The 25,897-nt window shown below is 46.1% G+C and overlaps 1 protein-coding gene across 3 annotated transcripts in view; it reads left to right on the plus strand.

The window, feature by feature from the left end:
* Nucleotides 1-25,897, plus strand: part of LOC135324219 (SH2 domain-containing adapter protein B-like) — a 103,016-nt gene that overhangs the window by 56,095 nt on the left and 21,024 nt on the right. For 2 of the 3 annotated variants that reach the window (XM_064499993.1, XM_064499995.1), the window contains exons 4-5: nt 2,266-2,351; nt 14,399-14,614. In XM_064499993.1, coding sequence (XP_064356063.1) covers nt 2,266-2,351; nt 14,399-14,614 — 302 coding nt within the window. The remainder of the gene's footprint in view (nt 1-2,265; nt 2,352-14,398; nt 14,615-25,897) is intronic. The other variant, XM_064499994.1, reaches the window with a different exon arrangement.

Raw genomic sequence — 25,897 nt, forward strand, 5'->3', positions numbered from 1 at the left:
GTTGAATATGAGTCAGCAGTGTGCCCTTGTGGCAAAGGAGGCCAACAGTATCTTGGGCCATATTACCAAGAGTGTAGCCAGCAGGTCGAGGGAAATTATTATTCCCCTCTAATTGGCATTGGTGAGATAATGTCTGGAGTATTGTGTCCAGTTTTGGGCTCCCTAGTACAATAGAAATGTTGGCAAACTGGAGTAAATCCAGTGGAGGGCCACCATGATTGTTGGGGGCTGGAGCACATGACATAAGGAGAGGCTGAGAGAGATGGGCAAAGGGAGATCTGGTTACAGTCATCCACTACCTAAAGGGGGGGTTATAGGGAAGACAGAGCCGGACTCCTCTCAAAGGTGCACGGCGAAAGGACAAGACACAAAGGGCACAAGTTGCAGCAAGGACATTCCAGTGGGACATAAAAGTTCTTCCCTCTGTGACTGGTGCAGCCCTGGGACAGGTGCCCAGAAAGGTGGTGGGATTCCCATTCTTGGAGATGGTCAAAACGTGACTGGACAAGGCCCTGAGCAACTTGATCTAGCTTTGGGGTTAGCCTGTTGGCGCAATAGGAATTCCTAAGACAGTGGTTTTCTTCTTTAAAAGCAAGCTTTGCTTACTCGCTAATTTGCTCTAACTGATCAAGGCCTAAGTACTGAACAGGATTGGCTGGAAATATATAAATCTAATTGCTATTCACTATCCCCTCTCTCTCTGGGCCAAGGTCATCTTGAGTCAAAAAAAGGTCAGGCTATAGTTAAACTGAAAGCTCTTCAAAAAATGTTTTATATGACTTTGGGGATATCCTCTCTTAAGAGGTCTCCAGAAAAGTTTCCAAAGGAAATTTTGATGCAAGTAGTAAACTTACTGCAAGGGGAAGGTGGGGGACACCTCTCTTTACATGCCAAGGAAAAATGCCATAATGCCATCTTAGCTATAACTAATGGCAAGGGCCCCAGTCCATCCTGCGAGATATTCTGCTATGAAGTCAGCAATCAGGACATCCCCTTAATTTTAAAGGGAAGGAAAACACACTATCATAATCAGATGGGAAGAGAGAATAAAAGTACAGTGTGGAGGAATAACGTACAGTATTCAGCAAGCAGATTATACAGAAAAACTGAACACAATTTATCTTAATCATAAGTATGGCCACTACAATAATTTCCTTTGCCTTTGTGGAAAATAGGGGCAATATACCTCAAAACAAAAGGTCTCTGGGGAACAATCATCATAAGACAAACATCTGAAAAAGGCTGATACCTGACAACACTCCAAGGGGACTTAAAAGAATAGGACAGCATCACAAAGCCATGGGTCTTGGGGCCCACCATCTGTACCCTATGCAACCCTTTTATCACCAGCTTCAGCTTCCATGTCAATGAATTTACTGAAGTCACCATCAACAGAAGGAAATAGTTAAAACTGACTCATCTGGTTGTACCTGTTGTTTTGCTAAATTGTGTCTTGGCTCTAGATGGAGTGAGTTCTGGTGAACTTGGTAATCAAAAATCAGGAGTACCTGGTGTGACACATGCTGGTATATGAAAAAGATCTACTTTTTTGAACAGCAGTAAAATTAGAACCAGTTCAAGTTTCCAGGCCCCAAACTAATCTGCTTGGAACTGCTTCATCCAAGACGACTTTTTTTTTTTTTTTTTTTTTTTGGGGGGGGGGGGGAATAAAAAGCATCACCCAGCCCTGCAAAAATTGGCTGATAGAGAAGAGTTGAGACCCTCCCTTCACCTGAGCCCTGTGGTGTCAAACTGAGGGTTTTGGGCGTGTTTGCTGTATATCACAGTGTCATGCTGCAGCTCTCCCTGTCTGGTCTGATGATGATCTGAAATCTGGGTTTAATTTGAGCATGAGCTGAAGAGAGAATTTGCCAGGTGTCTTTGTTATTCTCAAATTGACGGTTAGTTGTCCTTTTCGGAAACAAAAGATTTTTCTTATCCTATGGAAAATAGCTGAGAAGAGCACATCCAAATTCTGAAATAGATCAGATGTGTCATGAGTTAGTTATACTCCACACAGACACTTTTCCCTAGTATTTCCACTTCATCCCCAGTGTTCTGCTTTATCCCCAAACCCCTTCCCATGATGCAAGCTGGAGTCTATACTCTGCTCTGAACTCAGCATGCTTTCCAGGGGAACTCAGCCAGTGCAGCTAATCTGAGTTTGATGGATAAACAATGTTTCTTCTTTCCTCCAGTAGACTGAGAAAAGGGGGAGAAGACTGATTAATCTGTTTGGTTTTCTTCTCTTCCTGTCTGCAACAGCCTTGTGCCACAGTGGAGAAGAAGGATTTATAAGCCTCTGGATTTGGTTACTGTCAGCATGTCATTGAGCTATCTTCTTCCAGCAGGTAAATTGCTGCTGTCTACAAAAATTCATCATTGGTGACCAGACAGTCCCACTGTCAGGGCTCTGAGCATCTCCTCTCTCCCTGGGGCTTGACTGCCTGTGCTCAAGGCCAGCTCTGAGATGGCACAGCTCTGTAACCTTGGCTCCGACTGCTGGGAAAACAGCTAAGGTGTGAGACAGGGCTGGGAGAGGCCTCGTCGAGGGCCTCCCCACTTCGCTCGGTACCTGCATGTAAGCTTAGGCCCTCGCCTTTGGGCTTGGCCTGAGCTACGTCGCAGCTATGCCTGTGCCTGGCCTTGTACCTTGCTGCCCAACCTGCTGACGTGACCTCGGCCCTGCCTCATCACTACGGCCTTGCCTGGTGCTCACTGGACTGCGGCTGACCCTCGTTACCGTCATGGACCCGCTCTGCTCTTCTTGCTTGGGTCCTGGGGGACTGTGTCCCATCAGTGAGGGCACTGCCCTGCCTGCCTCGCTGTCACCCTCAGCTCCCGGCTCCCCTTCCCTTGAGGAGCAGCCACTCTTGCTGCTCCCTGATACCCACAACCTAATCTCTTGGGTCTTTTAGCTATTTGTCTACAAACTGTGTTGTCCCTGTTAATGCCAAATTTCTGGGCCTGTAATCCATGCTTAAGAAAAGATCACCTTGTCCTTTCTTCTAAAATTTGCTTCAAAGCTGAGTGAAGCCCCATCTACTTCAGGGTGTGCTGAGTCAGGATTTTAAGGTGTGAACTACAATAACACAGCTGTGTAGGTATAGGAATGAACTGCATCTACATTTAATTCTTGTTCCAGGGCTACCTCAGTGCCTAGATTCTGATGCATTTAACTGTTGTAATTGCATGTGAATAAATATACTGTACTCAAGCATGATATTAAATAGAATCTCCTCTTTGTATCTAGCTGCAGGCATCTGTGCCCCATGTGGAGATGCTTACAAAGGTGCAGAATGTCACTAGAGCTCATAATGTTGTCTCAAAGTTACACAGAAGCCACACTGTCATAAACACATACTTGAAAAGTTTTAAATTCCTTTGGTTGTAATATGTGAAATGCAGCGTTGTCCTGTGTCCACACATGCTCTTTTGAAACATGCCAGTCAATCTGAGTGGATTCAGCATTTGACCTTGTGCATCTTTGTTTATATATCTCTCAATATACTTGCTGAGCATCTTTAAGGAAAAACAGCTACAAAGTCATTAAAAACAGTGCTGCTGTTTAACTTACTATAAATTTCTGCTTCAAGTGTTGCTTCACTTCGGAAGTGGTCTGTTACGCTGTAGTTTTTGGCAGAGATGACTGGCTCAGTGGATGAGGGGAGAGCAGTGGATGTTGTCTACCTTGACTTCAGTAAGGCTTTTGACACTGTCTCCCATAACATCCTCATAGGCAAGCTGATGAAGTATGGGCTAGATGAGCAGGGAGTGAGGTGGACTGAAAATTGTCTGGACTGCCAGGCGCAGAGGGTTGTGATCAGCGGCACAAAGTCCAGCTGGAGGCCAGTCACTAGTCGTATCCCCCAGGGGTTGATACTGGGGCCAATACTGTTTAACCTCTTTATTAATGACCTGGATGATAGGACCGAGTGCACCCTCAGCAAGTTTGCAGATGACACCAAATTGATGCAATGCGCCCTTGTGGCAAAAAGGCCACCGGTATCCTGGGCTGCAGTAGGAGGAGTATTGCCAGCAGGTCGAGGGAGGTGATCATTCCCCTCCGCTCAGCCCTGGTGAGGCCACACCTGGAGTACTGTGTCCAGTGCTGGGCTCCCCAGTACAAGAGAGACATGGAGCTACTGGAGCGAGTCCTGCAAAGGGCCACAAAGATGATTAAGCAACTGGAGCATTTAACACAGGAGGAGAAGCTGAGAGAGCTGGTATTGTTTAGCCTAGAGAAGAGAAGACTGAGGTGGGATCTTATCAATGTGTATTAATATCTGATGGGGGGGGGAGTAAAGAAGATGGAACCAGACTCTTCTCAGTGATATCCAGTGAACGTATGAGAGTCAATGGGTACCAATTGAAATACAAGAAATTCTGTTTAAACATAAACATAATGGGCACAAGTTGCACCTTGAGAGGTCCAGGTTGGGCATTGGAAGAAACTTTTTCCCCAGGAGGGTGATGCAGACCTGGGGGACTCTCCATCCTTGGAGGTTTTCAAGACTCGGCTGGACAAAGCCAGGTATTCCCTGATCTAGTGCTGGTGATATTCCTGCTCTGAGTAGGAGGTTGGACCAGAGATTTCCAAAAATCCCTTCCCACCAGTGCTTTTATGATGTGGAAGAGATTCATGCTATCCCTTAAACTCTGCATGCTTTCAGTGAAGCTCCATTCTTACCTAAAGTAGTAATTAGTCAGGTACAAGCTATGTTCAATTTAATTTTTATTGAGAGTAGAAGTAGAGGGGAGAAATGTACAGAATTCAGGCAGAAAACACACAGAGGTACACACATGCACACAACAAAACATACCACTCCTGGGCAACTGGTTGTCAAGGCCAAAACCTTGAGGGGGGAGAGAGAAGGAGAAGAGAAACACACAATCAAAATCATACTTATACTAGTCCTGCGTGCTTGGCTGGCCAGGCCAAAGGTACTTGGAGAATCGGGGTTCCTTGAGCAGGTGGTGTCCCGCAGCTTTGACTCAAGGTTTGCAGCAAGACAAATCCCTCAGCAGCTCCTGGCCTCTGCTTTTTTATAGCTTCTGGGCTGCCAGGCTGAGTTCTGCTTGAGGGTGGCTGCACTTGCACACCCCAAATGGGCTCGGCCAGTCCATCTTGGGCTGGGGACCTGTTTTTCCTGATTGGAGCATTCAAACTCCTCTTTTTCTGCTCTTTCTTTGCTGACTCTGCTCTGACTTTAGCCAGGTCTCACTTGTTCTTCTTCAGTTGTGCTGGTGAGCTACAAAGTTTATTTCAGCCTACATGGCAACACCATGTTTTTGTGTTAAAAAGAAGGGATTCCTATTAATGTCCGATTTTCTAGATCTGTTTATATACTGTGTGTGTGTTTATCGTTCACCCTCTTGTTCTTGATGTGGTGCTTGTAAAATTTGCTGTTCCTCTGCTTGATTGGGCTGGTAGGTAGGTATAGAGGAATCTGTCCATCTGATGTGTCTTCCTGCAGGAACTCCTCTGATCCTGGGTGGCAGTAGAGAGGAAGCCCTTCTTAGTTAATGTTCTGGACTCAGTAGCCTAGAGAGGCATTTAACAGTCCTATGTGGTCTGGCTCATATGGGAGCTGGCTGTAGTTGTTGACAGTAGGGGCTGGGAGAACTAAGTTGGATTCCAAAGGAAAATTCTCTGCCCCTAAATTTTGTCCACAGGTTTTCAGCTGTAACTCCTTCCTTTCTTCTTTCTGTATGTATCAATTCTCCCCTGCATCAGGGAGCAGCAAGGGGCTGGCTGCTCCCTGAGAGACAGGGAGCCAGGAGCCCAGCATGATAACACGGACGGCAGAGGCAAGAGCCTCGCCAACCAGGGCCCAGTCCCAGAGCATTCAAGCAAGGAGAGCAGGGCAAGCCCAGGGGTGGCAGCTAGGGTCAACCAAGAGTCCAGATCATCAGGCAACTCCATGGGGATGAGGCAGGTCTGAGGTCAAGCTGGGAATGTGAGTTAGCAGGTCAGGATCAGGTCTGGTGACAGTAACCAGGGTCAGACACAGCCCAGTGATCTCCAGGCAAGTCCATAGTGATAAGGCAGGTCTGAGGTCAGGCCAGGAAGTAAGTCTGCGGGTCAGGGTCCAGATCAACGGGTCCCATGGCCAGGCACAGGCATGGCTGCAATGCAGCTGGAGCTGGAGCTCAGGCAAGTCCCAGAGTCCCAGCAGTAGATCCTCAGCTTAACAGCAGCTCCCAGGGGAAGGGGAGGGGGTGGTCAGCCCTGGCTGAGGCCTCCCAGCAGAGCTGTCTGGGAGCCTCTCCCCATGGTCACCAGAGGGAAGGGGGCAGGCTCTTTTCAGTGGTGCCCAGCAACAGGACGAGAGGCAACGGGCACAAACTGGAACACAGGCAGTTCCGTCTAAACACGAGGAAAAACTTCTTTACTGTGAGGGTGACTGAGCACTGGACCAGGTTGCACAGAGAGGTTGTGGAGTCTCCTTCCTTGGAGATATTCAAAAGCCATCTGGACACAATCCTGTGCAACCTGCTCTAGGTGACCCTGCTTGAGCAGGGAGGTTGGACTACATGATCTCCAGAGGTCTCTTGCAACCTCAACCATTCTGTGATTCTGTGAAGGTATGTTGAGATCCACAATTGTATTGCCTTAGTTGCAGTGCCCAAATGTAAACTCATTTCCTGCAATAAGTCATGGTTTAAATTATTTCAGTATCTCTTTTTATAACTTGTTTTTTTTTTTTGCCTGTTTTTCAGCAGTTTATAAGGTTTTTCCTTTGTATTTTTTGGCACTGTGGGTTATTTACTTATTTTGGGCAGGGTGTGTGTTTGTGGGTGTGTTTTTTGTAGCTTCCCCCCAGCAGTTGTTTGTGGGGTTGGCTTGTTTGTTATATTTTTGTTCTGGTTCTGTTTTCATTCTGTTTGTTGTTGTTAAATCCAGATTACTGCTTCTAGGGGCTTTTGCTGCTCATGGCTTCTGTTAGGTTTTTCCTTATTGGTGGCATCTGGATTTTTAGCTGTTTCCTGATAGGCTGGTTCTTGATTAAAAGGGCCTGCATCTAGTCTGTTGGTGGTGGTACTGGTGGGAGTGTAATAAGCAGAGACTTTAGTAGTTAGTGGGGTAGGGGGTGTGGAGGAGGCTAAGATACTTTGCTCCAGGTAGTGTGGGACTGTGTGACAATGGTGGTGATGTGCCACAGGGCTTGGTCCCCAGCACTGGCTGGAGCAAGTACCCCTGGCATGTCAGAGAGCTTGACCCAGACAGAGCCCTGGAGGGAGGATACAGCTGCCCAGGTCTGGGGCTGGGGGTGATGGTGGCCTCACCTGTGGGAGGTGTGCTCTGGTTGAGGTCCTGAGCCACCAGGTGAAGCAGGGAGGAGGAGAGCAGGCTGGGTAGCATGGGGGAGGATGAGCAGGAGATGGACAGGGTCTTCACAGAGACCCTGCAGAGGCAAGAAGCTGAGCCATGTGACGTGAGGAAGGAGGGACAGCTGGAGGTTATGTTCAAAGAAGTGATGGATGGGGGCTCTGAAGGTGGAGAGGGTGGAGGCTTGTGACTTCTGGCAGCAGGAGAAAGGCTCATTCTCTGCTCTTAGATTTGAACTTACAGGCTTAGTGCAGTGCCCTAATAGCCTAATGAAGGGGAACAGGCTCCATTAAGGGAGGCTTCAGAGCCAGCTGGGCATGAATTGAGCATTAGCATCAGGAGGAAGCAGTGGGTGATAGTGGTTGGAGATCCCTTTCTGCAGGGGATGGAGGCACCCATCCGCTGACCAGATGTGCTGTCGTGGGAGGTTTGTTTCTTGCTGAGGGCCCAGATCCAGGATGGTTGTGGAGAGACTGCTAAGGTTTGTCCGGCCCTTGGGCTCTTACCCCTTGCTGCCCATCCATATGGGCACCAGTGATGCTGCCAAGGGAGACCTGGAACACATCAAGAGTGAAGAATGTGGGAGCCCAAGTGGTGTTCTCAGCCCTACAGATAGGAGTGGATGCATTCTGTGAGTTAACAACTGGCTGTGTGGCTGGTGTTGCAGGCAGCACTTTGGCTTTTATACCTATGGGACCCTCTTTGAGGAACACCGGGGAGAGCCAGGATTCATCTGACAGAGGAGTAAGACTGTCTTTGTCAACAGGCTTGCCAACCTGGCTTTGAAAGAGGTATGTTGGGGGATGGAGAGCCCAAAGCGAGGTGAGGGAGTGGAGAATGAGGTGGAAAGTACATGGGGGCAGGGTGATGGGAGCAAGAGAGCACTTGGGAAGGGTAAAACAGGGCAAAGGGGGGGCCGGGGGGGGGGGGCGCTTCAAGCGCCTGCACACAGCCTGGGAAAACAAACAGGAGGAACTAGAGCTCTGTGTGCAGATGAAGAACTGTGACATTGTTGGGATAACTGAGCTGTGGTGGGAGAACTCATATGACTGCAGTTCTGTAATGGAGGGATTCAGGCTCTTCAGGAAAGACATGTAGGGAAGAAGGAGGGAGGGGTTGTCCTTTATGTGAAAGAGCAACTGAAATGTGTGGAACTCTTCTATGGAACAGGTGACAGGCTGGTTGAGATTTCAAGGATCAGAGGAAAGGTCAGCAAGGGTGACACTGTGGTGGGAGTTTCCTACAGAACATCCTAGCAGTGTGAGGATGTGGATAAAGCCTTTAAGCAACTCAAGGAAGTCTCCAGATCAGAGACCCTGGTTCTTATGGGAGACTTTACTTTCCCTGACATCTGTTGGAAGGGCAGCATAACAATCCAGAAGGATTCTGGAAGGTGTCAGGGACAGCTTCTGAACATAGTTGCTAGATGGGCCAACTGGAAGTGATGCCCAGGCCTGCTACTCAAGAACAAGGAAGAACTGGTCGGGGATGTGGTAATCAATGACAGCCTTGGCTGTAGTGACCATGAAATAGTGGAATTCAAGATCCTGGGGGCAGTGAGGAAGGAGAGTAATAGAGTATAGACCCTGGACTTCAGGAGAGCAGACTTGGGCTTATTCAGGAAACTGATGGGGGGAATCCCCTGGGAGACAGCTCTGAATGGCAAAGATGTTCCAGAGAGCTGCCAGGTCTTTAAGGACAGCCTCCTCCAAGTACAAGAACAGTTCATTGTAATACTCAAGAAAGTGAGTAGACATAACAGGAGAATGGCTTGGCTAAATAGGGAACTCATGACTGAGCTCCAATGCAAAAGGTTATGCACAGGAGGTGGAAGTAAGGAGAGTCTACAAGGGAGGAATTTGGAAACGCTGCCTGGGCATGTAGGGATGGCATTAGGAAAGCCAAAGCTCAACTGGAGTTGAGACTTGCAAAGGACATAAAGGGCAACGAGAGCTTCTACTGCTATGTTATCAGTATAAGAATAAACAAGGAAAATGCAGGCCCACTGCTGAATGGGGCAGGTGATTTAGTGACAGCAGAAACAGCTAAGGTACTTAATGCCTTCTTTGCCTCAGTCTTCACCAACAAGGTCTCCCAGGCCTCTTGTGCCTAAAGACAGGGTTCAAGGAAGAGGATCAAGTCAGGGATGTCTTGAGAAATCTCAACCCCTATAAGTCCATGGGATCAGATGGGATGCACCTGAGGGTGCTGAGAGAGCTGGCTGGTGTCATTGTGAAGCTGCTCTCTATCATCTTTGAAAGGTTGTGGATATGAGGAGAGGTCCCTGATAACTGGGGAAAGGTAAATGTTGCACCTATCTTCAGAAAGAGCAAGAAGGACAATCGGGGGGAACTACAGGCTGGTCAGCCTCGCTTTGGTCCCTGGGAAAATTGTGGAGCAATTCTTCTTGAAACACACTTCTGGGCACATGAGGGAGAAGGTGATTGGGAATAACCAGCATGGATTTACCAAGGGTAAATCATGCCTGACCGACCTGACTGCCTTCTATGATGAAATGACTAGATCTATGGGTGAGGGTAGAACAATGGGATGCAGCCTACCTTATTTTAGCAAGGCTTTTTGTGTTCTCTCACAGGATCCTCGTATCCAAGTTGGGGTGGTGTCGTCTAGATGGGTAGAATAATAGATGTTTGAAAAACTGGTTGGATCGTTGGGCTCAGAGGGTAGTGGTTAATGAGTTATACTCTACCGGGATGCTGGTAACAAGTGATGTTCCACATGGGTTTCTCCTCAGACCTGTCCTGTTTAACATTGTTGTCAGTGACCTGGAGGAGAGGTGATGTACAGTCTCAGCAAGTTTGTAGGTGATGCCAAATTGGGGGGGACCAGTTGATATACTTGAAGGCAGGGCTTCCATCCGGAGGGACTTAGATAGGCTGGAGGAATGGGCTGACAGGAACATCATGAAATACAAGAAGGACAAATGCCAAGTCCTGCACCTTGGAAGGAAGAACCCCTGACAGTGATACAGGTTGGAGACTGGCTGGGGAGCAGCTCTGCTGAAGAATATGTATCAGCAGGGAGTGTTGGTGGTAGATTGAGGAAAGTGTTTATTCCCCTTTATTGGACAGTTTGTAGACTGCATCTGGAGTACTTTGTCCCATTTTGAGCCACCCAGTACAAAGAAGACATTGCTGAACTCGCTCCAGTTTGTCAGAAGGACACCAAGATGGTCAGGGGCTGGAGCACATGCCCTGTGAGGAGAGACTGAGGGAGCTGGGCTAGTTCAGCCTGGAGAAGAGAAGGATTTGGGAGGGACCTAATAGCAGCCTTCCAATACTAAAGAAGATTACTGAAAAGATGGAGCCAGGCTCTTTACTGAGGTGCACAGTGGGAGGAAGAGAGACAATGGTGACAATTTGAAACAGGGGAGGTTTTCCTTTATATGAGAGAAGTTTTTCACTCTGAGGATAATTAAGCACTAGAACTACTTGCCCAGAGAGGTTGTGGCATCTCTGTTTTTGGAGGTTTGCAAAATCTGAGTAGAGACAGTTCTGAGCAAGCTGGTCTGACCACATACTTGACTCTGCTTTGAGCAGGAGGTTAGACTAGAGACCTCCTGAGGTACCTTCCAACCTGTATGACTCTGAGTGCTCTAGCACAAGTGTTCTGTCTTCTTCTGATACCTGTTTCTTAAGTATTCGGGATTTTGATTGTTCTGTTGGTGCCTAACACTCATATAGCTTGTGGTATACTTTGACAGCAGGAAGCAAAATATCCGATTTATTTTTCAGTAAAATTACTTTCCTTTTCAAATACTCTGTCAATATTCTTTAAAGATGGTGTTTCAAGCATTTTCAGGGAAGCTGTGAGATTTTGTTGTGTTCTCTCCTCATGGAAAACTAGGGAGAGCAAAAAAATTTTCTTTTGCTCCAGGGTCAAAAACCTGTCAATTTATTGCTTGTGTTCTCTGACACTGAGATGTGAAATAGCAGCCTGTCATCTCTTATGTTAAAGGTCATTTTCCATGTGGCTTGACATCTTGTGTGTGATTTCATTAAAAAAAAAAAAAAAAAAAAAAAGCTGATCGTGGACCCCTGTATTAAAATATTTTCATGGACCTGGAGTTAGTGGTTTTCTCTGCATTTGGCACTGAAAAAGATTTACAAGCAAAATCTATTAGTTATTCTAGTAAGGTCATTGTTTCTATTCCTTGGGAGCACATGCACTTCCTGATAAGCAGTGTTGTCTTTCCAGTCCTGAAATAGATGAACATGAATCATGTTTGTGATGTAAAGGAGACAAGACACTTGTGTTTCTGATCCAGGAGTGATCAAGAGAGTATTAATAGCCTATAGCTGAGTACAGGCTGTGTGATCTTTGATATGAAAACTTTTCGTAATGCAGCATTGTGCCTTTGAGCAAATTTTTTCTAGTAAAATGACTGAAATACAGGCACTGTATCTTATTTTTTTCTAGATTGAAAACACTTCTGAGGAAGTTAAATAACCCTCTTCTAGGTTTTGTTTGCATTGTGAAGATGGGAACATGGTTCTCATTCAAAACTAGGAATTATCTAGAGATGTCTTGCTTCTATTTGTGTCATTGGTTTTGCTATGATTTTCCTCATAGTTGGTGTATCTGTAATATATAAGCTTAAATTGTTGCATTTTTAAGTGATGAATGTTTTTCTTTACAAGATATTTCACGCTCTTTTGAAGTCATTTTGAATAATTGCTTTAATGCGTTCTTCATGTCTGTAGATGAATGGACAATTTACTTATTTTTGGTTAAGGTTATGGGAAGAACTACTGTAAGTCTTCATTTGTAGTGTCAAAAAAATACCCCCAACCCATATTGTGTTAAAATGCAGAGTTAAAAGTAAGAATGGGATTTTTGTCTGACCCTGCTTTAAAGAGGTCAGGATAATGGTTTCAAATTGAGTAGTTCTAGTAGATTGGGGGGGAGGGGTAGCAAGACAGTGCATCTAATTGTTGGTTTCAATGTGGGATACTTGTTTCATTTTACTAGAAAACTACTGGAAATTCTGCCTACCTAGAATGAGGAGGAGCATATGGGGCAAAAGTTTCGGACCTACTCCTGGGTTGATTCTACCACTGTGGATTTCTCCTAGCTAGATCACAATGAAGACCCAAATATTCTTTGACTTTGCATTTGCAAGTGTGAAAATGAGTTGATTTGAATTCTGGGTGTTCTCTCCTTACTGCAGGAAACGCTTCATAGGAGGCTGTGTTTTGAAGATGCTTTGCAGGCTTAACATGGTGTACTGATGTCAATACAGGGATATTAAAGGATTTGTGCAATAAGATAGGTCTGATCACAATTCTTCCTTTGGCACAGTAGCACAAGCATCTTGCAGAAGATGAAGAATTATTTATATATTTTCAAAATCTGCTCCCTGCTGTGCCTTTGTCTTGACTATGATATTTATTTCTGGACTGCTACCATCCACTGAGTTCAGTTTAAAAAACCACCAACAACAAAAAAAACAAAACTAAAATGGTAAGAGAAGTTTGCAGAGGCTATGACGAAGTTAGTTTGCAGCCAGGTTGTGAGTTGGGTTGTCGTGTTGAGGAAGGAGTGCTGCAGGAAGTAGTTGCTGTATGGAATTATGACACAAGAATTGCAGTTGATGTGATTGCCCATTTCAGACTTCTTATAAGGTTTTAGTACAATGACACTCCTGAAGGCTTTTATAGACTAAATGGCAATTACTTGACATTCAAGTCAGTCCCGAATTAACTGCTGGAGCTTGAAAACCTTCTTTTATACTGTTTATACATAGGTTTCATGTGTGTCATTGTTAACAATCACAGCAGTGTTGGTGGGAAGGGGCCTCTGGAGGTCTCTAGTCCAACCTCCCACTCACAGCAGGGCTATCGCCAGCACTAGATCAGGGCAACGCAGGCTTTGTCTAGACAAGTCTTGAAAACCTCCGAGGATGGAGCCCCCCCCCCCCCCGCACACACCCCCCCACACACCCTTACACTTTTCTCTGGTGACCTGTCCCAGGGCTGCACCACTCTCCTGAGGAAAGAAGTTTCTCCCAATGTCCAATCTGAACCTCTCAAGATGCAACTTGTGGTTTTTGCCCCTTTTTATAGTCTGCCACTACCAAGAAGAGTTTGGCTCTGTCATCCTTGTGACTGCCCTTTAGATAGTTGTAGGCAGCTATTAGATTAATCCCCCCCCCTTAGCCTCCTCTTTGCCAAGCCCAACTTCCTCAGTCTCTCCTTGTAGGCCATGTGCCTCAGGTCCCTGACTATCTTGGTAACTCTGGTCCCTCTCCAGTTTCTCCATGTTCCTCTTGAACAACTAGGGTGCCCCAAGCTGAATAAAGTATTTCAGGTATGGCCTCCCTCAATGACTTCCCTCAATCTGCTGGCCACATTCCTCCTAATGTAGCTCAGTATGTGCTGTGTTGGTGCTGTGTTCACTTTTGAGCTACAATGCATATAATTTTGACAAAGCTGGAGTGAATTTAAAGGTAAGTTTCATGTGTTCCTTAATACTGAGATGATATGAACTGGGGTCTAATTACCACTGCTCTTATTTCATGTTTTTGTTAATCCTAGTTAATTTTCTGCTGATAGCCTGGCTTTTCTGGGTATAGCTGCTGAGAATCCTATATCAACACATTTGATTTTTGTGGGGTCTATTTTTGTGTGTCTTTGATTTAAAAAGTCAGTATCGTTGACTTGCTCTCCTAAACTGTCTCCTCTTGAAGACTTTACTGTGTATAGATACCTCAGTGTTCTTGGGGAACAATGTGCTGTCAGTCTGCATGAAGTATGTTCAGTGAGTACTGTGTGCTGCTTGTAATCTGGCCCTGCCCAACATGGGGAAAGGAGGGGGTGACTGTAAATGTTGTGGTTGTTTCTTAGCTACAGTAAACCATTCATTCCTGCAAGTTACCAAATTAAAAAAAAAAAAGAGAATTTAGAGGTCCTGTAGTAGCTTGCTGTCTGCGGTAGTTACTTGAATATTATGGAGTGCATGGAGGTTGAATGCTCTAAAATTTATTAGCTTCAATGATAAGGTATGGTCAGTAGTCACACTGATGCAATTTTCTCTCGCCTACAGAATTTCAGAGACAGGGGAATGTGAAGTCCCAGCAGAAAACCATGCAGAATTATGACACACCCTATGAACCAGAACACAATGGTGTAGAATCTGATTCTGAAAATGTAGTGAGTCAGCGCTTACAAGAAAAAAAGTTTCCACAAGATGATGACAGACCTGCGGATGAGTATGATCAGCCATGGGAGTGGAACACAGTCACCATCCCAGCATTGGCAGGTAGGATTCTTGGATCTCAGCTATGAAATTCTCTTTTCACCATTAGTATTTGCACCCAGTGTTAGGAGACTTCAAGCACTGTGTGTGGGGGTGGTTTGTTTTAGAAGAGCCTCTGAAAGACAGATATGGATAGCCTTGAGTCTTTACCTGCTGCAGAAATATGGATCACAACTTTTGTTTGGTGTTTCAGCAGAACTCTTAACTCCCTCTGTGCTTAGTTCACATTGTTCCCCTTCTGTTTCAACACACTTGATGCAGATGAGGTGTTGATCTCAGTGTGGTGCTGTGATAAAAGATCCTAGGCTCATAGGATAATTCAGGTTGGAAGGGACCTCAGGAGGTCTCTAGTTCAACCTCCTGCTCAAAGCAGGGCTAGCTATGAGGTCAGACCAGGTTACTCAGAGCTTTATCCAGTCAGGTCTTGAATACCTCCAAGGATGGAGACTGCCCAACCTTTCTGGGCAAACTGTTCCAATGCTTAACTGTCCTCAAGGTGAAAAAGCTTTTCCTTATAGCTAGTTGGAAACTCTCTTGTTTCAGTTTGTCCTCCCACTACGCACCATTGAAGAGCCTGGCTCCATCTTCTTGATAGCAGCCTTCTAATACCTATAAGAAGCTTATCAGCACCCCCCCCAAAGCCTTTTCTTCTCCAGGCTGAACAAGCCCAGTTCCCTCAGCCTCTCCTCATAGGGCATGTGTTCCAGCCCCCTGACCATCTTAGTGGCCTTCCACTGAACTCCAATTTATTAATGTTTTCCTTGTATTAGGAGGCCTAAAAATGGATGTGGTATTCTGGATGTGGTCTAATGAGTGCCAAGTAGAGGGGCATGATCACTTCCCTTGATCTACTGGCTGTGCTTCTGTTAATACAGCCCAGGATGCTGTTGGCCTTCTCTGCTGCCAGGGCACGGTGCTGGCTCATGTTCAGCTTGCTGTCTGCCAAGACCCCCAGGGCCATTTCAGCAGAGCTGCTCCCCAGCCAGTCAATCCCTGCTTGTATCACTGCCAGGGGTTCTTCCTTCCCATGTGCAGGACTTGGCATTTGTCCTTGCTGAATTTCATGAGGCTCCTGTCGGCCCATTCCTCCAGCCTGTCTAGGTCCCTCTGGATGGCAGCCCTGTCCTTGAGCATATCAATTGTTTCCCCCAGTTTGGTGTCATCTGCCAACTTCATGAAAGTGTATTCCATTGCCTTCTTCAGGTCATTGACACAGATGTTAAACAGGTCAGGTCCCAGGAGACACCCCTGTGGTACTCCACTTATTACTGGCCTCAGATGTTCTACACAATTCTCTTATAGAAAGTGGCACACCATACAAGTAAGACAAATTTGGTGTTTCTCATTGTGTTCTGATGCAACAACATGTCTATTTAAGTGTTTTAAATATTTGTTAGTGGTGTTTTCAGGCTAGGGTTTCTCTGGATGATTGTTTTCAGATGAATCCTTTTGAACTGCTAAAGTTCTCCCACATCATAACTTGTAGGTCAGGAAAATCTCAAATTCAATCCAAATATTTCCTGTCTCTGCAAATGCCTGTGTCTTGCTGCAGTGGTTGTGCTCTGCCTGACAGAGACTCTGCTCCTTTGTGCTCCTTGTCTGCCAAGCTCATATCTCCTTTCCTCTGCAGCTGCTCAGTCCTTCTTCCTGACTTCCCATCTTCCTAGTGCCAGGGGCTTCTGAGATGCAGCCTTGCCTAGTAGTAATAACCCAGATCTTGGTGCCCAGGTTCCTCTCTTTACATGTATGGTCCACAGCTGCACCCTGTGTCCCCCCCCCCCCCCCCCCAATACCTTCTGTGTCCTGAACCTGCCCCTTGTGCTTTTTTTTTTTTTTTTTCCCCCTTTTTTCTCCTTTCTGCCATTCTCCAGGGCATAGCCTGCTATGCTTCTCCCCCTCTGGGAGGGGTGTTGGTTAATACCAGGTGCATAGTGTAAAGATGCCTCCTTAGAGTGTTAATGGGTTCTGTGTCAAGGCAGGAGGCACCTCTGACTGATGCTACACAGCAGAAGCAGAGATGCTCCCATTGAAAAGGGGGCATGGCATCTCTTGCTTCTCAGTTTGAAAAGGGAAGCTTTGCCAGAAGCTGTGGCTCATAGGATACTATTTGAAAAGCCCAGCTCTAGAATACTGTAAAAATCTAAAAACACTAGTTTTCTTCCCTCTTGATAAGGGATGTTATAAGGGCCACTGCCTCCAGCAGACTCTGGGGCTTGGGGATTCCTCCTGCCTGGCTGCTGGAGCCCAGCTCCATGCCCCTGGAGACCTGGGGGTCTCCCCATCCCAGGCTGATGGATACAGCTGCTGCTATCCTGTTTGCAGGTTCAACCAGTAGCAAGGCTGAGTGTGTATCCCAAACACACACACGCACACACACACACGGACACGGCCAGCTACACAGACTGCCACAGACAAGGCGCTGCCTTCAACACCGCCCACCTACAACACCACCAGAACTCCCATAACACATAAGTGCAGAGAGCTGAGTCCCCTTCCTCCTCTCTGGCCAGTAAGCATTGCCGTTCACTAGCGAAAGCACACACGCCCTTGCTCTGGTTCACACGCACATTCGAGGATCCCTCCAATATCAGCACGGCCCCTCCGTCCGTCTGATATCCCTGCCCGGATCCTGGGCCCCATTACTCACTATACAGGTCTCCTACTCACCGGCTAGTCCAGCTTGATGCTCGCTAGCAAACTCGCACACTCGTCTCACAAGCACCCCACGCTTGTGGATCCCTCGTGTATCAGCACGGCCCCTCTGCCCATCTGAGATCCCTGCCTGTATCCTGGGCCTCCGACTCACCGGCAAGTCCAGCTTGAAGTTTGCTAGCGAACTACACACACGCACACCAGGTTAGGGGACAGTGCAAACACTCTGGTCCGCCCAGGCACACGGGCCCTACGACCCCTGGTCCCGCTCCGGTGGCTGACGCTGAGACCCTCTCTCGCCCCAGTTGCTGGCGCCACAGACACGGGGCTGCTGTCACCTGAGGTCTGACTCCAGTTGCTGGCCCCAAATTCACTCGCTCTTGTCTCTCCAGCTGCTGGCCCTTAGACCTTGCAGCACTCGCACATGGGATAGCGAGTGAAATTACACGGAGAGATAGCTAAGAAGGGATTTAATAAGATAGGAGAGAGTGCGGCGATCAGGCACAGGGCTCGGTCAGGCAAGCGTACTGACCGGCCCCTGCTTACACGTGACTGATTCCTTTTATACCCCCTCCTCGCCATTCCCCTCTCTGTTCCTCCTCAATCCCCTTCCCCCAAATATTCCTTAGAAAGTCTCGCATAGTCCCACAGGCCCCCCTCTTATCTAAAAATCCTCCTGTTCATCTTGTTTCCCCCTCCTTATCTGTCACAAAGTCCGGGTTGGCCATGTCTGTAGTTTCTTAACGGCCCATCAGTTAGTGACTGGAGAGTTTTGGTCTTTGTCATTGTCTTCAATATCGCTTGTCTGTCAGGTTTGTGTCTGTGTGTTTTATTTATCGCTTTCCCTGTTATTTATGACTCCCTTTGCACTGATCTGATAATCTTAATGAAGCAAATGCTCTCCCATTCCACATAGCCTTACGCCACCTCTCCACAGTGAAGAAATGTTAAAATGTAGAAGATGTGGCAAATAACATTGTCAGATTCCACTGATCTCCACTGTACTTTTAAAAACCATAAATTAAAAAAAAAAAGACAAACTTCTTACATGGCCGCTTGGCTTCTTTTAAGTCACACATAGGAGGGGCATATCAGGGCATAATGCTGAAGCTGTAGAACTCTTTTTGCAAAATGTTCTTAATAGAATAGCCTATACTGTGCAGGACAGGCTTCACTTTCTGTATCATGTTCTTCTTTTCATGCAGTGACTATGCTGCATTCCCAGGCCCTTGAGCATGTCTTGTCTTGTGCCATGAGCTGGGAAGTATAAAAGCTAGGAGGAAAGTGGTGATGCAGAGCTCTCCTGCAATGTTAATACAGAACGTGTTTTGGTCTCCTTCCACTACATAACCGAAATGCAAAAATGAAAGCAAGCTCATACAGAAAAAGAAAATGCCCATTAAGACTTAAAACATTGGTATCTTAGTTCATACTTGAGTAATACAAAAGTGGCTGAGTGGAAACATTGTACACCTTCCTAAAGCAAACTCAATTGTGAACTGGGAAGTCCTGAGAAATGGAAGCCCAAAGAGTTTTAGTTTTAGAAAGCTGTTCCTGGAAAGAGAAGTTCATAGTGGAAGTTCCTTGTCAATTAGATGCATATCTGAAATCAAGCTGCATTAAGTTTTCAAAACAAAAATACTTGTTTGTTTACAACAGTGGCTATTTGTGTTCTGTATGTGTTTGGGTTTTTGTGTGTGTTTTTTTAACACATTGATGTAACTCTCCAAATTTATTACAAAACTTTATTTTTGTAGTTTGGGCTTTCTATCCGGTGTTGTTCCATTACCTTTATTTTGGCCAAGTACATTTGAATTATAGTTTCAGAATCTGATGATGGATCAGATCTTAATAAATGTTAACTTAAATTACTTTGGGAAGCTGTTCTCTTTTATGCTTTATAAATAAATAAGCCACACTGCTACTGTGTCTGCTTAAAAAGAAACATCTTGCTCAATGTACCTCATCTTGTTGGGCTCCTGTAGAGGAGGATAGAGAAAGCTGATTTTCTTCTTACTTAGCTGCATGATCTACTCCGGCATGTGAGCTATTAAGAGCCTTCTAAGGTTCCAGGCTTGATCACTTTCCATGGAGTATGCTTGTAGTTCTTTGGAGCCTGGATCTAGGCTGGTATTCCATCATATTGGATGCTGTGTCAGCAAAATATGTCTCTCCCTAAGCAGTGTGAACTCCAGCAGAGAACCCAGCCAGCCTGCTTGTGGAGCTTCCATGAGGTTATAACTTTGCCACTGAGCCCTGCAATGATAGAAGTGTGCTCGAGTTCAGGCTTGTACAAATGGAAATGTCACCTTTGCTAGGCCTGATTAAAATGCTTGTAGGACTTGCAGTGCCAGGAGGATGTCTGGCTGCAAGGTCTTTGCTGGGATGCAGGATATCTGCTGTGCATCAGATCAGTTTCATCAATTTGACTGCACTTGAAGAAAAGGTGTTGAAAACTCCCTTTTCCCTGACAGGGGATTGAGTTGGGGGGGAGGGGGGGCACAGATCACACAATACTTCTTTAAACATCTTTTATTCATCTAGCTGCTATTTTTAACAGCAGATAAGTGTTTAGACAATGCATTCACTTATTCACTCACAGTCACACATTCACAGCTCCCTGGTTGGAGTAACAGTTGGGAGGCCAACCCCAGCTATATACTCATAAGCGGAGAGTCATACTGATATGCCAGTGACTTCTAGGTAGGTGTTCAAAAAGTCCCTCGGGGTCCCTTATTCTATCAGGTGTATGTGTAATCCTGTGGTCTTTGTCTGCATGTAGCAGCCACTGCCTTCTTGGATGTGGTCCAAGTTATGCAACCTGTTATTGATGCCAGTGTGCTGGTGGCCTTGGGCAGTCAGCTAATTCCTGGTGTGCTGAGTTTATCAGTTCTTGTGGATTCAACAGGACTGCTAGTCTCCAGGGCTTATCAGTCTGTCAGTAGCATTTCACAGGGAGGGTCTCACGCACTACCTTTCAGTATGTACTTTTCTTCAGCCTATTCTCTATCCAAATCTATAGCTACCTATAGAACCCATTCATACAACCTCACACAGAAAGAGCTTTTAGGCAAATCTGATTACATGCTTCTGTTGTAACAGCAATGATGGGCACTGGCTGCTCTGTAGCAGATGTTGGCAATAAACAAGGCGGATGTGTTTGAGCTCTTGTGCTTTGGGTCCATGCCATAGGTTCCCTTTTCTGGCACAGGTCCTGTTACCCTCAAGTTAATAGAGATCCTTCTCCTTTTGTTATGTGCCCCTGCCCTGGGAGCACTGGTTCCTCAGCCTAGAGCAGGTGTGTCATTTCCCTCCTCCTAGGTGATCCTGCCCTTGCTCCAGTGTGGTCATTCATTAGCCCCTTGTTCCAGGGAGAGGGTGCCCATGTGTGGGGCAATGCAGATCATCCCAGCCTGTGGGTATTCCTTCAGAAGTGTTTCACATCCCTTTTTCCCCCCCTCCCTATGTCCATCTTGCCCCTCTTCCCTCCTTATGTGTGATCTCACCCTCATCATCTTCCCCCTTTACCTGTGCCTACTCTCCCTCATCCCTCCTCCTCCTACTCAGTGCTTGGCCCCACCCCACTACCTCCTTTCACCTGCTTGGGATTGTTCCATTCCTCTGTCTCCCACCTGCAGCCCCCTGTTCCCCCACATTTTAGACCCCCTCCTACTGGCCCTGTGTGCATCTCTACCCATAAGGAAGGAGCAAGCCCAGTTTGATTCTTGGTTCTTCTGTCCTGTTCTTCTGGGCTAGCTCAGGTCTGGTGGGAATGCCCCAAGCACCCACTGGAAAGCTGCTGTCAAGCTGTTACAAAGGAGCTGGACAGTTCATTCTGACTGGCTACTTAAGCTAGGAGATTGTTAATTGGTTGTCACCAATCAGTCTAGTGTTCACCAGGATGCTGCCTGGAGACATGGCCAGCTGTTCCCCTCTGTCCTTTGACAGGTGGGATCAGAGCTAGTTCTGAGCAGAGAATACCTTCTTTGAGGGGAGGAGGGTAAATGCATCTCAGACTGCATAAAAGGAGGGGCATGCTTAAGTGATATTTAAATACTCAAGGTGGAATTCTTTGGGGATTGCTGTGGGATGACCAACTACTTTACAGTCCCAGACCATGTGGGTTTCATGTGGCGTGAGGGAAGGGAAGAGGGGGAGAAGGAGATTTACTGCGTGACTCCACAACTTGTCTCAAAGATAAAAATTTACTGCACAAGTTACAACAGTACAAAGCAACAATTCTTATCAACAGAAACTTAGTTCAACTAGAATACTTATATTCTAATTACAGTTAGTATAAATTAGCTAGCTTTGTCTGTTTATTGAGTAGTTGCCATTAGCATAGCTTTTAGTGTAACTACCAAAACAAATGAACTAGGCAAACCAATTCTGATTGATCTCACCCACTCGTTGCCTGAGCAGCCAACGTACACTCAATCCCAGGGAAGTAACTGTGGGAGGGCGTCCCCGTCCCAAGGGGATCCACAAGTTGGCAGACCCACTGTCACCCACGAAGAGCCAAAGACGGCCTCCGGGGCCAACCTATTTATCCCCTTCAGGGGAAGGTGGAGGTGGAGTCGCGAGGCCAGTTGCAGTTCTCTTTGCGCAGTCGCAGTCCCTAGCTCTTGGCTGCTGCAGGGTTCAACTCTCCTCCGTCGTTGTTATGACGATCGCCCCCACAGTCCTGGGGTGGGGGATAGCCGAACACCCCCAAGGGCAGGCTAGCTGCCTTGCGCACTCTTCAGCACTGGAGAAAGGAGTTTGAGCGACTGCAAATGACTGTTTTACTCTTGCAGGGGTGGTCCTGTTACAAGACAACCCTGAGAAGCTCAGAAAGAATGTTTGAAGTAGGTAGATTTGGATAACTTCTATCTTAGGCAGAATTTGCTTAGCATGAGTAGCCGCACACTTGCTTAGCATGAGTAGCTAAATTTGCTGAAGCCTTAGGCTGCGCTCCTAGTGCGGTAAGAAAGGGCCTCAGGGCTGGTGCAGGCTGGAAAGATAAGGGAGTTACAAGCAGTCTGCATTCCTGTGCCCCACTCTCGGAAAGGGAGGATGTCAAGGCTGAGAAATAAGGCCTGTTTGGGCACCAGGACCTTGGGAAGCAAAGCCTCCTCTCACTGTTGAAACAGTGTTAATTAAGGGGTCTGGATTATGTCCTCTTCCTCAGGACCTTGGGAGATAACATCTACTGACCTAGCTGGGGCAGTGTTAATTGATCAGGACCTTGAGGAGCAGGGGTGGGACCCAGGGAATGAAGAAATCACTAACCAATCAGTGTAAAAGGGAAAGTCACAAATCTGGCAATTTGTGTGTATAAATGCTACTTGAAAAGTTGGGGGGGTGTGCTCGATTTGTGGGAAACCACCGAGCACCCAGGCTTGTGCAGCTCTGAAATAAATAAACAAATGTCTCTCCTGAGTGTGTAATTATTGGCTCATTGCACACCGGGCAACGAATCCGCTTTTCGGACAACAGTTTTCTGGCGACCCAGATGGGACTCTCGCTGTAAAGCCTTGCCCGGATCGTCTTGCCAGTTCCCGGCGGGGAGACGCTGCTCATCGGACTCCAGCGCGCACCGACCGTTTTGTTCGGGGACTCCGTGAGCACCCTCCCTGGTCGGAACAGGTAAGCGACTCAAAGGTGCAACGCAGTAATTATTAAGAGACATTGCATAAAGGGTATGATACAAGGTTAATTGGTTGTGGTAACCAAAGGAAAGCTTTGTACACGTTTGGACAGTGACGACTGGAGTGTACGAAAGCGTAATTGGTAAGAACATTCTTTTAAGGGTAATAATATGGGAACAGGACAGTCTGTGGGGGTATCCTCCTGTTCTCCTTTAGGATGCATCCTGAAACATTGGAGAAAGTTTGGTGGGAATCCTTTAACAAGGAGAAAATTAAAGGAATACTGTACTCAGTGGTGGCCAATGTATAAACTGGAGGATGAGGAAAAATGGCCAGAAATGGGAACGCTAAACTATAATACAATCTTGCAACTTATGTTGTTTTGCAGAAGACAGAACAAATGGGATGAGGTCCCATATGTAGATTTGTTCTTCTCTCTGAGAAATGATCATGAAACTAGAAAAAAATGTAAGCTATTGATCTCTGACTCAAATGTGTTAATGATGATGGGAAACAAAGAGAAAATGCCTCGGTGTTGCTCTGCTTGTAGTATTGGGAAAAGATGTTTAAAAGTGGGTGATGAGGAAGAGGATGTACAATTATTGGTCTCTCCGGAAAGAGATCAAGATAGTGTCGATAGCAGAAATAAGGGACCCGATTGCAGGCAGAACTCGGGCTACTCGGGCTCAACAAAATCCCGCGATTCAGGCCCCGCTGCGTCAAGCAGTCGGACCAGACGGGATGCCTGTGTATGTGAAGGTCCCTTTTTCAACTACAGATTTAATGAATTGGAAGGAGTCTGCCGGGTCGTACCGAGAAAATCCAGAGAAGATGTATCAATCCTTTAAAATGATAATTGAGAATCATAATCCAGATTGGCAGGATTTACAGGTGCTTTTAAATACTTTGCTTGCACCTGAGGAGAAAAGAATGGTATTAGACAAAGCTCAAGAGGAGAATGAAAGACAAAATGCTAGAGACGGACCAGACCGTTTTATGCCGACCCGGGAACCGGGTTGGGATCAAAACACAGGGGCAGGCAGGTTAATGACTAAACAGTACCAACAGTTAATATTATATGGGGTAAAGCATGGAGTACCTAGGCCCAAAAATATTGCGAAACTATATCAAGTTGCACAGGGTAAGAATGAGGATCCCTCTGCATTTTACGAGCGGTTATGTGAAACTGCCCAAAAATGGACAGACTTGGATCCTGAGGACGAAGCAAATAAAATGACTTTTACTACATTATTTGTAGGACAATCAGCACCAGATATAAGGAGAAAGCTTCAGAAAGTAGATGGTATGTCGGGGATGTCAATATCGCAATTAATAGAAATTGCATACAATAACAGGGAAGAAGTAGAGAGAAAGGAAAAACAAAAGGAGAAACTGAAAGATAAGAGGCAAAATGCTGCAATCTTGGCAGCTGCATTTGCCCGGGCACAAACTCCCTCTCAGGGAAGGGGTTTTCCGAAAGGACAAGGACGTGGAAGAGGGCATAGAGTAGGAGGGAATTTGGGAAATAGAATTCCGCTGAGGAGAGATCAGTGTGCAATTTGCAGGGGGAAGGGGCACTGGAAAAATGAGTGCCCGAAGAGACAATCAGATCATTGGAAACCTCAGTCTGCATCTGTTCCAGAGGCAGATTTGCTCATGATTGGTACAGAGGATTCAGACTGATGGGGACCGGGGGTTGAGGAATTGGATTCCCCAGCCGAACCCCTGGTTTCAGTAAAGCTGGGGAACGAAACAGTTAAATTTTTAGTAGACACTGGAGCAACATATTCAGTACTAAATAGCTGTAAGGAACCAATGAGTAAATTCTCTATGCCAGTAATTGGGGCCACGGGAAAGCGAGAGGTCAAACCTTTCTTTCAACCAATTAAATGTGAAATAGGAAATAGAGTGTTAACACATGAATTCTTATATATGCCAGAATGCCCATTACCCCTAATGGGGAGGGATTTACTGAATAAACTGGGGGCACAGATAACCTTTGATAAAAACAAAGTTAAGGTGCGCATTCCACAAAATAACACCTGGAAGGCACAAGCATATATGTTGCAGAAAGCACTGGATTCTGAACAGGCGGAGAATGGACCAAGCAAAATTCCCTCTGAAGTAATGGATGCAGTAGTCCCTTTTGTGTGGGCAACGGAGAAACCTGGAAGAGCCAGATGTGCAGAACCGGTAAAGGTGGAATTAAAACAAGAAGCTAAACCGGTAAGGCGCATCTTTATTACCACTTCATGAAGAGGGGAGGTTGGCTCATGACTGCCTACAAACTATTGAGCGAGTATATTCCAGCCGTCCAGATTTGAGAGATATTGCAGAATCCGGACTGGGAATTATTTACCGATGGGAGCAGTTTTATAATAAAGGGAGAAGGATGGGCTGGATACGCTGTCGTCACTTTGGAAGGAGAAATCAAAGCAAGATCGCTACCAGCGAATACATCAGCCCAGAAAGCAGAACTGATTGCTTTAACCTGGGCTCTGGAATTATCAGAGGGAAAACAGACTAATATGTTTCAGAAGAAGCCCCCCCCAGGGGAAGTAAAAAGGGGCTTCATGCCTGGAGATCACTGGCAAATTGATTTTTATAAATATTTGTCGGTAATTGTTGACACCTTTTCAGGATGGCCTGAGGTTTTCCCGTGTCGTACCAATAAAGCAAGGGAGGTAGTGAAAATGTTATTAAAAGAAATTATACCAAGATTTGGGGTACCAGAAGGGTTTTCTTCAGATAGGGGACCTCATTTTATAGAAATGGGACTTACATACCCCCGGAGGCCACAATCCAGTGGAAAAGTGGAAAGAATGAATCAAACAATTAAGAGACAGGTAGGAAAATTGTGTCAGGAGACTCAGATGAAATGGACTGATGTTTTGTTAGGGAGAAAGTTAGTCCATTTGAGATTCTGTATGGTAAACCTTACACTGTAAATTTAACTGGAAATGAAATTCAAATGCACGTTAAGGGCGATCAAATTTTAAGTGAT

The sequence above is a fragment of the Dromaius novaehollandiae genome, chromosome W, assembly GCF_036370855.1.
Source record: "Dromaius novaehollandiae isolate bDroNov1 chromosome W, bDroNov1.hap1, whole genome shotgun sequence".
NCBI classification, from domain to species: domain Eukaryota; kingdom Metazoa; phylum Chordata; class Aves; order Casuariiformes; family Dromaiidae; genus Dromaius; species Dromaius novaehollandiae.